This window comes from Peromyscus californicus, unplaced genomic scaffold (assembly GCF_007827085.1).
Source record: "Peromyscus californicus insignis strain IS unplaced genomic scaffold, ASM782708v3 Scaffold_2__1_contigs__length_46816999, whole genome shotgun sequence".
Classification (NCBI taxonomy): Eukaryota; Metazoa; Chordata; class Mammalia; order Rodentia; family Cricetidae; genus Peromyscus; species Peromyscus californicus.
This window is the reverse complement of record NW_026294540.1, coordinates 24,876,679-24,891,142: the sequence shown is the minus strand read 5'-3', so window position 1 is coordinate 24,891,142 and position 14,464 is coordinate 24,876,679. Positions and strand designations below refer to the sequence as shown.

Here is a 14,464-nt window from a genome sequence, read left to right as displayed (position 1 = left end):
CACAGTGTACAAAAAGATTATCCCCGCCGGGCGGTGGTGGCGCACGCCTTTAATCCCAGCACTCGGGAGGCAGAGCCAGGCGGATCTCTGTGAGTTCGAGGCCAGCCTGGGCTACCGAGTGAGTTCCAGGAAAAAGCGCAAAGCTACACAGAGAAACCCTGTCTCGGAAAAAAAAAAAAAAAAAAAAAAAGATTATCCCACGACACCTGAGGACCCGAGTTTGGTTCCTGAGACACACATGGTAGAAGAAGAGAACTCCTGTAAACTGTCCTCTAACCTCCATAGGCATGATGTGACCAATGTGTGCCCCTCCCAAAAATAAATAAAAGGCATTATTTTTGAAATATATAAAAGGGCCTAGAGAGGCACACCTTTAATCCCATCACTCCAAAAACAGAGGTAGGTGGATCTCTGAGTTTGAAGCCAGACTGGTCTACAGAGCAAATTCCAGGCCACCCAGGGCTACATAGTAAAACACTATCCAAAAAAAAAAAGTTTTTCTTTTGAAGATTTTTTTTGTTAATTTTGTATGTGTTTTGCCTGCCTGTATGTATGTTAGTGCCTGCAGTGCCCTTGGAGGCCAAAAGAGGGCATCAGATCCCCTGCAGCTGGAGTTACAGATGGAGGTAAGCCGCTATATGGGTACTAGGAATGGAACCTGGGTCTTCTTTTTTTTTAATTTATTTTAATTTATTTTTTAAACTTTATTTTATGTGCATTGGTGTGAAGGTGTCAGATCCCCTGGAACTGGAATTACAGACAGTTGTGAGCTGCCATGTGGGTGCTGGGAATTGAACCCGGGTCCTCTGGAAGAGCAGCCAGTGCTCTTAACCGCTGGGCTCTCTCTCCAGCCTGGGTCTTCTAGAAGAGCAAGTGCACTGAACTGGAGTTGCAGATGGTTGCAAGGCACCATGTGGATGCTGGGGTTTGAACCTGGGTCCTCTGAAAGAGTAACCAGTGTTCTTTTTGTTATTTGTTATTGTTTTTTATTTGTTTTTTTTTTTTTTGTTTTGTTTTGTCTTGTTGAGACAGGGTCTTTCTACATAGCCTTGATTGGATTAAAATTCACTACGTAGACCAGGCTGGCCTCAAACTCAGAGATCCACCAGCCTCTGCCTCTCAAATGCTAGGGCTAAAAGGATGCACCCCCACCTCCCGGCACAACCAGTGCTCTTAACAGCTGAGCCATCTCTCCAGGCCTAAAATTAAAAAAAAAAATTAAGAGAAACTTAAAAATTCCATCTTAGAATTGTGATACAGTGGGCGGTGGTGGTGCACTTGGGAGGCAGAGCCAGGCGGATCTCTGTGAGTTCGAGGCCAGCCTGGTCTACAGAGCAAGATCCAGGACAGGCACCAAAACTACACAGAGAAACCCTGTCTCGAAAAACCAAAATAATAATAATAATAATAATAATTGTGATACAGCACAATGATAAACAACATTCGTAGCAAGCAGAAGCTCTGGCTTCAGTCTCCAGCAGCAAAAAGAAAAAGTTTAACAGAAGAACACAGGTGAGCAGAACCATCCGGTCTCAGCTACTCCTGAGGCTGAGGTCATGGCCAGTGGGGAATTTAGTGAGACAAACAGATGTCTAGGGATGTGACTCAATGGCAAAGGTCCTGCCTAGAATCCCTCAGTGAGGAAACGGGTGTGACTTATCAGAGTGCTAGCCTAAGCAGGTGTGGTGAGCTTCCGTTCCCAGTACTTCCGGCACAGAAGAATGCCAGATACAATACAACATGCGGCTGAATGTCAGATAAAGACTATTTTTTTAGTTTAGTGTAGTCCAGGCAATGGAAGCCACAAACTTCTCAGCTCAAAGTGGGGGTGCCCTTCCATCATGAAATCTCCTTAGCTACTCAAGACAGGATCTTTCTGTGGAGCTCTGGCTGTCCTGGAACTCACTCTGTAAACCAGGCTGGCCTGGAACTCACAGAGATCTACCTGCCTCTGCCTCCCCAGCCCCACCCCCAGCCCTTTAGGTACACTTTTATGGTTTGGCCTGTTTGTTAGTTTATAGGATGCCACTGTCTAGCCCAGGGTGGTGTGGTGATATTTTGTTTGTGCTCTAACAAATAAAGCTTGCCTGGAGATCAGAGGGCAGAGCTAGCCACTAGTTAACCATAGAGGCCAGGCAGTGGTGGCACACATCTTTAATCCCAGCACTTGGGAGGAGGAAACAGGAAGTGATATGGCCAGGCAGAGAAAGGAAGTAATAAGGCAGGAGGAGACAGGAGCTCACCTTCTTCAGGCTGAAGAGTTGTTGAGGTAAGAGGTGGCTGTGGCTTGCTCCTTTGTCTCTCAGATCTTTCAGCATTTACCCCGATATCTGGATCTGGGTTTTTATTTTTAAGACCAATTAGGATTCGGGCTACAGGGTGGCCTTAAACTCAAGATCCTCCTGCCAAAGCCTCTTTTTTTTCCCCCCTGAGACAGGGTCTCACTACATAGCCCTGGCTGGACACAGATCCTCCTGTCTCTGCCTCCTGCCCCACCCCACTGCCTCTGTGCTGTGGAACAATCCTTTTCTACACTATGAATATGTATTACTCTCATTGGTTAATAAAAAGCTGACTGGCCAATAGATGAACAGGATTAAGGTAGGTGGGAAAGCCAAACTGAGAATGATGGGGAGAAAAAGGGCAGAGTCAGAGGAGTTGCCAGCCAGATGCAGAGGGAGCAGATGACTGTGCCATGCTAATAAAGGTACCACCACGTGGCAGAAACATGGGTTAACTTAAAATGTAAGAGCTAGTTAATAATAAGCCTGAGCTATTGGCCAAGCAGTTACAATTAGTAGAGGCCTCAGAGTGGTTATCTGGGAGCAGGCAGTCTGGACAGGAAAACTCTGCCTACACCTCTGCCTGTTGGAAGCTGTGATAACAGACATGGCCTACCATGCCCAGCAAATTAGTGGAAACCTTAAGAACTAGGGCCTAGGTGAAGGTAATTAAGTCTGGGAGGCATCACCCTTGAAATTAAAGAAGGGTTCGTGACACTAGACCAGTTCCTGAGAGAATGGTTGTTGTAGGGGACCTTGGAACCCACTGGGTCCCTCTTCCAATGTAGCCACCTTGCATGTGCTCCTGATTCTCGACACCATGTATTATCAGATCGTCACCAGAGCTGAGCCATGATGGGTCCAACACCCAAAGTTCTATAATTATGGGCCAAATAAATCTTGTATTTACTAAGCATTTAACCTCGAGTATTTTGTTCTATATATACAGAACACACTAAGATACATAGCAAGAACCAAAACACAGAGCTGGAGAGATGGCTGGGTGGTTAAGAGCACTTGCTGCTCTTGCAGAGGACATAGGTTTAATTCCCAGCACCTACATGGTAGTTTACAAGCATCTACAACTCCAGTTCCAGGGGATTGGACACCTTTTTCTGACCTCCTCAGGCACTGCATCCAGGTGATGCACATACCAGGTGTCTTAGTTAGGGTTTCTATTGCTTTGAAGAGACACCAGGACTACAGTTCTTATAAAGAGAACATTTAATTGGGGTGGCTTACAGTTTCAGAGGTTCGGTCCATTATCATCATGGTGAGGAGCGTGGCAGCATGCAGGCTGCTGTGACACTGGAGCTGAGAGTCCTACATCTTGCAGGCAACAGGAAGTCAACTGACTGTCACACTGAGGGAAGCTTGAGGAAAAGAGACCTCAAAGCCCACACCCATAGTGACACACTTCCTCCAGCAAGGCCGCACCTCCTAATAATGCCACTCCCTTTGGGGACCATTTGCTTTCAAACCACCACAACAGGCATACAGCTAATAACTTTATGCACATAATAAAATAATTTTTTTAAAAAAAGAACATTCTGTAGTAGCTCCAAGAGAATGATGGAAGTTAAATTCGTTAATCTCTCTCTCTCTCTCTCTCTCTCTCAAGCAGGTACTCTCCAAGCCCTTGATGGGGAGTTCCTAGGCAGGCAGGTGCTCTGTAGTTTGAACCATACCCTCAGCTCCTCACTGGGGGATTCTAGGCAGGGGCTCTTCGCTGGGGTATTGTTGGGTTTTTTCTTACTCTTTATCTCTTTTGGGGGGCCCACCACCCAGCTCCCAAATAAATCACACATGGAGGCTTATTCTTAATTATAAATGTCCAGCCTTAGCTTGGCTTGTTTCTTGCCAGCTTTAACTTAAATTATCCTGTCTACCTTTTGCCTCTGGGCTTTCCCCTTTCTCTATCTCTGTATACATTTCATTATTTCTTACTCCGTAACTTGCTGTATAGCTGGATGGCTAGCCCCTGATGTCCTCCTCCTCTTGTTCCTTCCTTCATCCTCTCCTCCCAGATTTCTCCTCTCTGCCTGCCAGCCCCGCCTCTCCTTTCTCCTGCCTCACTATTGACCGTTCAGCTCTTTATTAGACCACCAGATGTTTTAGACAGGCACAGTAACACAGCTTCCCAGAATTAAACAAATACAACATAAACAAAAGTAACACATCTTAAAATAATATTCTACGACACTGAAGGACTCTAGGCAGGTGCTCTACCATTGAGCTACATCCCAACTCTTGTTGTTTTGGTTGTTTTTTTGTTTGTTTGTTTTTTGTTTTTGGGGGTTTTTTCTTTTTTTTTTTTTGAGATAAAGTCTCACTGTGTAGCGCAGAGTGGCCTCAAACTTTCAATCCTCTTGCCTCAGCCTCCCCAGGAACTGGGACTGTAGACATGCAACCCCATATCCAACTTATAATACTCTTCTAAACACCACATGTCTGTGCTGTGGTTTCCTGGTTTCTTAGAAAATCGCATCTGCTCTCTCCTACTTGCCCCTCCCCAACCCTGGACTGTCCATAGTTACAGGACTTACTGACCCTCATCAAGCAGAGCCACACTTCCACTGGCATCCAGAGAGGGCATAACATCCCAGCTTGGAACAGGTCACCAGTGTACAGGAGAGCTCTCCTGAGCAGTGACTCCTCAGAAGTCTAGGTAGGAAGAACACGTTCAGCTAAGGAGTTTGAAGCCCATCAGTGAAACATAATGCGATTGTCTTACAAAAGAGAGGGAGGAGCCAGGCATGGTAGCACATACCTTTAATCCCAGCACTCAGGAGGCAGAGGTAGGATCTCTGTGAGTTCGAGGCCAGCCTGGTCTACAGAGCAATTTCTAGGACAGGCTCCAAAGCTACACAAAGAAATCCTGTCAAAAACACAAAACAAAACAAAACAGAGAGGGGGGAGGGAGGGAGGAAGGGAGGGAGGGAGGGAGGGAGGAAAGATGGGAAGAGAGGAAGGAGGAAATAACAAAATTGCCTGGCATAGAAGCAGAACCAGTAATCCCAGCACTTAGGAGATAGAGGCAGGGTATCACGAGTTCAAGACTAGCTGGGCTACATGGTATCCTGCTCAAAATTAAAAAATAAAAAAGTGCTCAAAAGAGAGGGGGAAGGAGGGAGGGAGGGAGAGAGAGAGAGACAGACAGAGAGAGAGAGAGACAGAGAAGTTATTGGCAAGTATATTCAGGGCCAGGGAGATGGGTCTCAGTGGGTAAAGACGCTTGCAGTAAAAAGCCTGGAGACCTGAGTTCAATCCCTGGGCCCCACGTGGTGGAAGGAGAGACCCAGCTCTCTCGGGTTGTTTCTCTAAATTTCACATGTACTCTGTAAAGCGTGTGTATACACAGAAATAAACAAGTTAGTTAGTTAGATATAATTTTGTTTTGTTTTTCAAAACTGGTTTCTCTGTGTAGCCCTGACTGTCCTGGAACTCACTCTGTAGACCAGGCTGGCCTTGAACTGTGGTCACAGAGTCTGCCTGTGCCTCCCCAGTACTGGTATTAAAGGCATGCACCACCACCCCCTGGCTCAATAGATATAATTTTTTTAATGTCCAGGTCAGGCCAGGTATGGTGGTGCAGGTCCATGACCTCAGCACCGAGAGGCTGAAGCAGCAGGTCAAGAGTTGAAGGCCGTTCTTCCACAGGAGACCTACACACCACCAATTGTGCCTCCGTCATGTCTCTAGTGATCCCTGAGAAGTTCCAGCACATTTTGCAAGTACTCAACACCAACATCAATGGGCGGCAGAAAATAGCCTTTGCCATCACTGCCATTAAGGGTGTGGGGCAGAGATATGCTCATGTGGTGTTGAGGAAAGCAGACATTGACCTCTCCAAGAGGGCTGGAGAACTCACAGAGGACGAGGTGGAACGTGTGATTACCATCATGCAGAATCCACGACAGTACAAGATCCCAGACTGGTTCTTGAACAGACAGAAGGATGTGAAGGACGGGAAGTACAGCCAGGTTCTGGCCAATGGTCTAGACAACAAGCTGCGTGAGGACCTGGAGCATCTGAAGAAGATTAGAGCCCACAGGGGGCTGCGCCACTTTTGGGGCCTTTGTGTCTGAGGTCAGTCAGCACACCAAGACCACTGGCTGCTGGGGCCGTACTGGGGGTGTTTCCAAGAAGAAATGAGTCCCTGGGCCTTTGCTGTTAATAAAGTTTATATGTTAATAGTTTATATGCCTGTGGTGGGGGGGGGGGAGAGTTGAAGGCCCACCCTGTCAAAAAAAAAAAAAAAAAGACAGAACAAGTCTGAAGTCCTGTCAATCAAAGTGCTGTTGATCCTCCTCAATGGACACCGCCCTCTAGATGGATAAATAGGCTGGGCCTATTACAGCGTCCTGAGCTCCCATAGGGTGTGCCCTTCAGGAGGGCTGACCCACTCCGACAGCGGCTGTGGATCTAAGGAATCTAGGCCACCATATCCTTCCACCTTGACCTCCATCAGGAACCTGTGAGGGCTGGGAAAAGGGCAGGGCTGGAATTCAGGTCATCCCACCCAGAGATGATCCTGTGACCTGAGTTAGCCAGCACTCTTCCCTCTCTAAAGAAATGTGGGAACCACCAGCCACAAATGGCCACTGAAATCGTGACTGTGCGTGTATGTGCACGCAGGTTTACATGTATCCATGTCAGAGGTCAGCCTCAGGTGTCCTTCCTTGGGGACTGTCCACCCTTGTAGTTTTTAAGAGTTACTTTGTTTTTCACTTACTCATCTGTGTGTAGGTTATGTGCATGTGAGTGCAGGTGCATAGAGAAGCCAGAAGAGGGAGCTAGAGTTACAGGTTTGTTCTGAATCACCCAATTGGAGTCCTCTGTATGAGCAGGAAGTGCTCATAACTACTGGGCCATCTCTCCAGTCCCCATTTACCTTGTGTTTTTTTTTTTTTTTTTTTTTTTTTTTTTTTTTTGGTTTTTCGAGACAGGGTTTCTCTGTGTAGCTTTGCGCCTTTCCTGGGACTCACTTGGTAGCCCAGGCTGGCCTCGAACTCACAGAGATCCGCCTGGCTCTGCCTCCCGAGTGCTGGGATTAAAGGCGTGCGCCACCACCGCCCGGCCTACCTTGTGTTTTGAGACCAGATCTCTCACTGTCCTGGGTAGGTTAGCCAAGGCCCAGGGATCCACCTGTCTTTGTCCCCCAAGTGCTGAGATTACAGCATATGCCCCAAAACTCTACCTTGTATAAGGGTTCTGGGAACTGAACTCAGGTCCTCATGCTTTCGAGACAGTTTACAGACTTGTCAACCTCAACCCTGAGCATCTGTGATTAACAGGAAATTTTTAAAAATTTAATACAGTTGAAAATCTATCCCAAGCCACTTATGGGGGCACACACCTTTAAACACTCTGGAGGCAGAGGCAGGCAGAGCTCTGAATTGTAAGCCAGCTTTGTATACATAGTGAGCTCTAAGCCAGTCAGAGTTACATGGTAAGACTATGTCTCAAAGAAAAAAAAGAAAAAGAAAAAAAAGAAATGAGGAAAAAAGAAAAGAAAGTTGCCGGGCAGCGGTGGTGCACACCTTTAATCCCAGCACTCGGGAGGCAGAGGCAGGAGGATCTCTGAGTTCGAGGCTAGCCTGGTCTACAGAGTGAGTTCCAGGACAGCCAGGGCCACACAGAGAAACCCTGTCTCGGGGAAAACAAAGAAAGAAAAAGAGAGAGAGAGAGAGAGAGAGAGAGAGAGAGAGAGAGAGAGAGAGAGAGAGAGAGAGAGGGAAAGAAAGAAAGAAAGAAAGAAAGAAAGAAAGAAAGAAAGAAAGAAAGAGAGAAAGAAAGAAAGAAAGCAGAGTAAGTTTAAGGTGAAAGTAAAGCCTGGATTGAATACACTAATGGTTCCTCACACAAGGCACCAAAATGTGTAGATTTAATGTATTCTTAATTAACTCTGTGTCACCAATAACGTGTCAACGTCTCATTAAGGAAAGACGTCAAAGCCCTTCCCCTTGGTGTCCTTTAACCAAGAACAAGTCCAGATTTGACTTCCTACTCCACTCTCCCTTGTCTGCTTCTGTCTGTTGTCTGTGTCTGAGTCTGTGCCTGCCTTCAGGCTGTCCTGTGAGTCTGTCCCTGTGCGTCTGTCTGTCTGTCTGTGTCTGAGTCTGTGCCTGCCTTCAGGCTGTCCTGTGGGTCTGTCCCTGTGTGTCTGTTGTCTGTGTCTGAGTCTGTGCCTGCCTTCAGCTGTCCTGTGAGTCTGTCCCTGTGTGTCTGTCTGTCTGTGTCTGAATCTGTGCCTGCCTTCAGCTGTCCTGTGGGTCTGTCCCTGTGTGTCTGTCTGTCTGTCTGTCTGTGTCTGAGTCTGTGCCTGCCTTCAGGCTGTCCTGTGAGTCTGTCCCTGTGCGTCTGTCTGTCTGTCTGTGTCTGAATCTGTGCCTGCCTTCAGGCTGTCCTGTGGGTCTGTCCCTGTGTGTCTGTCTGTCTGTCTGTGTCTGAGTCTGTGCCTGCCTTCAGGCTGTCCTGTGGGTCTGTCCCTGTGTGTTCTGGAAAGAAAATGGGGTGGGGAGGGGGGTAATGTGTTTCAAGGACAAGGTTTCTCTGTGTAGCCCTGACTGTCCTGGAACTCATGTAGATCTACCTGCCTTTGCCTCCTAAAGGCTGGAACTAAAAGCGTACACCACCACGCCCGGCTTAAAAAGGTTTTTAAATAGTGTTAAATATTGAAGCCCTAAGGAGATTGAGGCCAGCACAATCTACATAGTGTATTCCAGGGTAGCCAGGGCTGCATAAAAGAGTTTGACTTTGTCTCAAAAACAAAGCAAGATGTTTTAATTACATTTTCTTTACTTCTTTTTTTTTATTTTTTATTTTTTGGTTGTTTGAGACAGGGTTTCTCTGTGTAGTTTTGGTGCCTGTCCTGAATCTCGCTCTGGCCTCGAACTCACAGAGGTCCACCTGGCTCTGCCTCCCGAGTGCTGGGATTAAAGGCGAGTGCCACCACCGCCTGGCTCATTTTCTTTATTTCTTTGCGGGGGTAGTGGTGTAGGAGCCAGAGTTCACGTGTGCCAATCAGGGGACAAATTGTGGCAATCGGGTGGCACCAATTGTGGCAATTGTGGCAAATTGTGGCAACCTCCCACCAGGCGGGTTCCAGGGATCAAACTCAAGTTGTCAGGTTTGGGGGACTTCCGGGGAGTGGGTTTTGTTGTTTTGGGGGGTTGTTTGTTACAGCTGGTATGTGTCATCAGAGCTCTTAACATCTGGCACATGGGTGGTTCTCTTGGCTCACACCCTCACAGAATCACCTGAGGGTGGAGCCTGGACCTAATGCTGCCTGAGGCGCCCATCATTGCACATAGTGGCCCAGTAACCCCAGGAAGGCCAAGGGCCAGCCACATCTGGTTGTGCACACCTGTCATTCCAGAACTGGGAAGACTTCTGAAGCCAGCCCTGAGCTACTGACAGACTCCAAGGTTAGACGGGACAACTTAGTGAGATTCCCAACCAGGTCTCAGTGATCCCCCTGCCTCTGCCTCCCAAGTGCTGGGATCAAAGGTGTGTGCCATCACACCTGGCTTGTTTTTTTAAATCAGGTCTCATATAGTCCATGCTGGCCTCAAACTCACTATATAACCAGGAAGATCCTGAACTTCTGATCCTCCTAATTCTACTTTCTACCTTAGGAGTGTGGGGATTACTGGCAGGAACGAGATTCTTTTTGTGTGTTTGTTTTGTTTTTCCAGACAGGGTTTCTCTGTGTAGCCCTGGCCATCCTGGAACTTACTCTGTAGACCAGGCTGGTCTTGAACTCACAGAGATCCAACTGCCTCTGCTTCCTCTGCTGGGATTGAAGGAATACACCACCAAGACAGCCCAGCTGTCTTGAAGATAAAATAAGTCATATTTCAGATTATTTTAGGTAACATATTAATAGCATTATACCAACAAAATGCTAACATTTTAGAATTGGAAATATCACGAAGGGCTAGTGAGAGACTCAGCAGGTAAAGATGCTTGCTGCCAAGCCTGAAGACCTGAGCCTGATCCCTGGGACATGGTGGAGAGAAAGAACCAACTCCCCCATGTTGTCCTTAGCATGCTGGAGTACTCTCTCTCTCTCTCTCTGTGTCTCTCTCTCTTACACACACACACAAATGTAACTTTAAAAACAGCAGGAATAGCCGGGCGGTGGTGGCGCACGCCTTTAATCCCAGCACTCGGGAGGCAGAGCCAGGCGGATCTCTGTGAGTTCGAGACCAGCCTGGGCTACTGAGTGAGCTCCAGGAAAGGCGCAAAGCTATACAGAGAAACCCTGTCTCGAAAAACCAAAAAAAAAAAAAGAAAAAAAACCAGCAGGAATACTAAAAAGTAATATCATAATGACAGTCGCTGCCATTTTACAGGGAGCTGAGAAACTGAACTTGCTGAGGTCACCTAGCTGGTGTGGTCACGCTGTGCTCAATGACAAGGATACATTCTGAGAAACAAGTCATTAGTTAATGTCATCATCATACAAACAGCATGGAGAGCACTTACACACACTGAGTGATGAGTGTTGGTCATTCTCTTGATGCAATCGAGAGACTCGGTAAACAAGATGTGTGAGATTGCTGTTGGGCCGAACACCAACCAAGGCTTGTCTCGTGGGGGAACTTCTTTTTATGTGCACACCCTAATAAGGACAAAATGGGCTGGAGAACTGTCCCAGTGGGTAAGAACACTTGTTGCCCAGTCAGGAAGACCCATGTTCAAATCTCCTGCATCCAGATTAAAAAAAAACAAAACAGGCATGTCAGAGCGTGCCTGTAATCCTAGCAGTGGGAGCTCAGGGACAACAGAGACAGAAAGATCTCTGGGACTTGGTGACAGCCCAGCTCCAGTTTAAGTAAAAGAGCCTGTCTCAAAAGAGTGACAGAGCAGGACAGATGCCCAAAGTCCTTGTCTGACCTCTGCAGTGCCCCTCCCCCCATACACGCTCAAATTTTATTAAAACTTTTAAAAACACTGAGTAAGGGGGCCCGGAAAGATGGTTCAGCAGTTAACATCACCTGGCTGCTCTTCCAGAGGACCCCATGGAGGCTCACAACCATCTATCTGTCTCTCCAGTCCCAGGGGATCTGACGCCCTCTTCTGGCCTCTGGGGGCACTGCACACACATGGGGCACAGATGTATGTGCAGGCAAAGTACCCACACACATAAAAAAAATGGATCAAGTTAACAAGAATATTGGCTATGGTGAGGAGTTACTCAACGGAGTAAGATTGACTCAAAGGCAACCACATCGCCAAAAAGCGGATCCCTCCCCAGCATGGATGTGTAACAGGCTTTCTTTTGGGCCACCAGCCAGCTCCCACATCATGACATGGGGACTTACTAGTTATGAATGCTCGGCCTTATCTGATACTCGTTTCTCGCTAGCTCTTATAACTTGACCTGTTTCTCTCCATCTCCGTTTTGCCTCCAGGATTTTTACTTTTCTTTCCTTCTGTATGTCCTACTCTGTGTCTAGCTGGCTGCTAGCTGCCTGGCTGGCTGGCCTCAAGTGTCTCCCTCTCTCTCTCCCCCTCATTCTCTCCTCTCGTTCTCTTCCCCATTTTCGGGAGCCCAGATTCCTCCTCCTACTTAGTCTCTCTGCCCGCCAGCCAGCCTTGCTTATCCCTATACTGCCTAGCTATTGGTCGTTCCGTTTTTTATTAGACCAATCAGGTGCCTTGGGCAGGAAAGGTAAACCGGCAACACATCTTTACCATAATTAAACAGACACAGCATCTTTGCCTAGTTGAGCAAATGCAGCATAAACAAATGTAACACATCTTTGCCTAGTTAAAGTAATATTCCGCAACATAAACAATGTAATGAGTCTTTACATAGTTAAAGTAATATTCCACAATATGGATGTCTCACAAAAACTGCATCTCTGAGCTGGGCTGTGGTGGCACACACCTTTAATCCCAGCACTTGGGAGGCAGAGGCAGGCAGATCTCTGTGAGTTCGAGGCCAGCCTGGGCTACAGAGTGAGTTCCAGGAAAGGCATAAAGCTATACAGAGAAACCCGATCAAAACAAAACAAAACAAAACAAAAAAAACCTGCATCCCTGGAGCTCCCTGCAAAACACATAGGCGGCTTGCCTGGTTCAGAGTCTTCTCTCCCCAGCAATTGTGGCTGCTGTTATAACTGAACATAACATTGGGAATGGGGCTTGCAAAGCTTCTAAGTTTTGTGAGCTTCCTAGGAATCTTCGTGGACTTCCTCCCCCTCCCTCTCTTCCTCAGTTCTGAGGAAACAGTTACAGTGACTGTTGTGTAACTCATTTGTGAGTTACTATGTAGCCTACGGTAGTTTGTTACACTTTTTCCTTTGAGACCGGGTCTCAAAAAAATAGCCCTGGCTGGCCTTCACCTTCTGATCCCCCTACTTCACCTGCTGAAGCTGGGGCACAGTCCTTACCCAGGGCTCCCAACATGCAGGTAAGCATGCCACATCCCAACTTTGCACAGCACTTTCAGAAAAGGGTTTTGAAACACGGTGGATTCACATACATCGGCATCTCCACGAGCACGATGCATGAGTTTGGTTACCACAGGAACAGCATCCTCAGGTGATAGGAGTTTTTCTGGCTCCATGCTAAGCCTATGGCACGATCAAGAATCAGCTACTTGATTCAAGGTGAACAGACACATCACTATACATTGAATGATTAGAGTAACTTTTATCAGACAAGCAAATTAAACCTGAGGGACAGCGAGATGACTCAGGAAGTGAAGGCGTCTTCCACCAAACCTGATGGATGACCTGAGTTCCATCTCTGGAATCCACGTGAAAGGCAGGTATGGTGGCATGCGTCTGTAATCCCAGCACCGCTGTGGTGAGATGGGAGGCCAGCTGCCTGGAGACTACTGCACAACAGAAAAACAAGAAGGCTCCTGCCTCAGTCATGAAAACATGACTGACTCCTGAAAGCTGCCCTCTGACTTCCATACATGTCTTGTGTACACCCTGTCACACGGGAACGAGTGAGTACACACACATACATACACATGCACGCACGCACGCACACACACATATATACATATGCACATACCAGTACATTTTAAAAAATTACATTGATTTTTTTTTAATTAAAAAAATAAGCCAGGCACTGGTGGCGCACACCTTTAATTGTAGCACTCTCAATTTAATTGAGAGACAGAGGCAGTGGATCTCTGTAAGTTGAGCCAGCATGGTCTACAGAGTGAGTTTCCTTATAAAAGGTGGGCCTTGCCCACCTCCCATCTTTCTCTTCCTTCACTCTTGTCCCCAGGGACCAGTCTCTGCCCTTTCCCTCCCCTCCCCTCAATAAACCCCCCACATGGGCCCTGTTGTATGGTGTGACTCCTTCGCGCCATTTTTAAACTGTAACAGTTAAGATAAAGCTCCTCTGTGTAGCCCAGGCTAGCCTCAAACCTTAGGCAATTGCCTTTCAAGCATCCTAACTGATGACCTCATACCAGCCTTTCCCAGGCTCTTGATTTCTACAGGGTTTTTTGTTTTGTTTGGTTTTGGTTTTTCGAGATAGGGTTTCTCTGTGTAGCTTTGCGCCTTTCCTGGAACTCACTCTGTAGACCAGGCTGGCCCCGAACTCACAGAGATCCGCCTGCCTCTGCCTCCCGAGTGCTGGGATTAAAGGTGTGCGCCACCACCGCCCGGCCAGGGTTCTTTTAAATTGTACCAACGATACCTTGGAGCATCCAAGAATAGTGGAGCCTCCATCAAAGCCCTAGAAAAAGTCCCAGGACCATTAATTCTCACCACATAGCCATTCCCTGGAGAAGCTGCAATTGCAGATCAGGATTCTGGTTGAGCTTTTTGTGGTTATTTTATTCTATGTGCATGGGTGTCTTCCCTGCATGCATGTCTGTGTACCATATGTGTGCCTATACTCTTGGGGGCTAAAAGAGGTTGTTGGGTCCCCTGAAGCCGAGTTACAGTTTTGAGTTGTTATGTGGGTGCTGAGGATGGAAATGAAGTCCTGTGGAACAGCACACGATGCTCTTAACTGCTCCAGCCCCTGGGTTTATTTTTTTAAACCCTATATACAAAAATGTTCATGTGCTGTGGAGTTCAGAGGTTCTCCTTAGGGGTTACTTCTTAGGAGCTGTCCACCTTGGTTGATTTTGAGACAGAGTCTATGTATGTCGTCCTTGCTAGCGTGTGTGTGTGTGTGTGTGTGTGTGTGTGTGTGTG

General features: G+C 47.2%; 1 protein-coding gene across 1 annotated transcript; it reads left to right on the top strand.

Annotated features, from left to right (window-relative positions):
- Positions 1-5,410: 5,410 nt before the first annotated feature.
- Positions 5,411-6,995, top strand: LOC128120609 (40S ribosomal protein S18-like). Its single transcript, XM_052754764.1, has one exon. The coding sequence runs from the start codon at positions 5,975-5,977 to the stop codon at positions 6,368-6,370; it is 396 nt and encodes a 131-aa protein (XP_052610724.1). The 5' UTR covers positions 5,411-5,974; the 3' UTR covers positions 6,371-6,995.
- The last annotated feature ends 7,469 nt before the right edge of the window (positions 6,996-14,464 follow it).

Bases quoted from the DNA above. Each gene is read 5' to 3' on its own strand.
- LOC128120609 (XM_052754764.1), top strand. From the start codon at position 5,975: ATGTCTCTAGTGATCCCTGAGAAGTTCCAGCACATTTTGCAAGTACTC.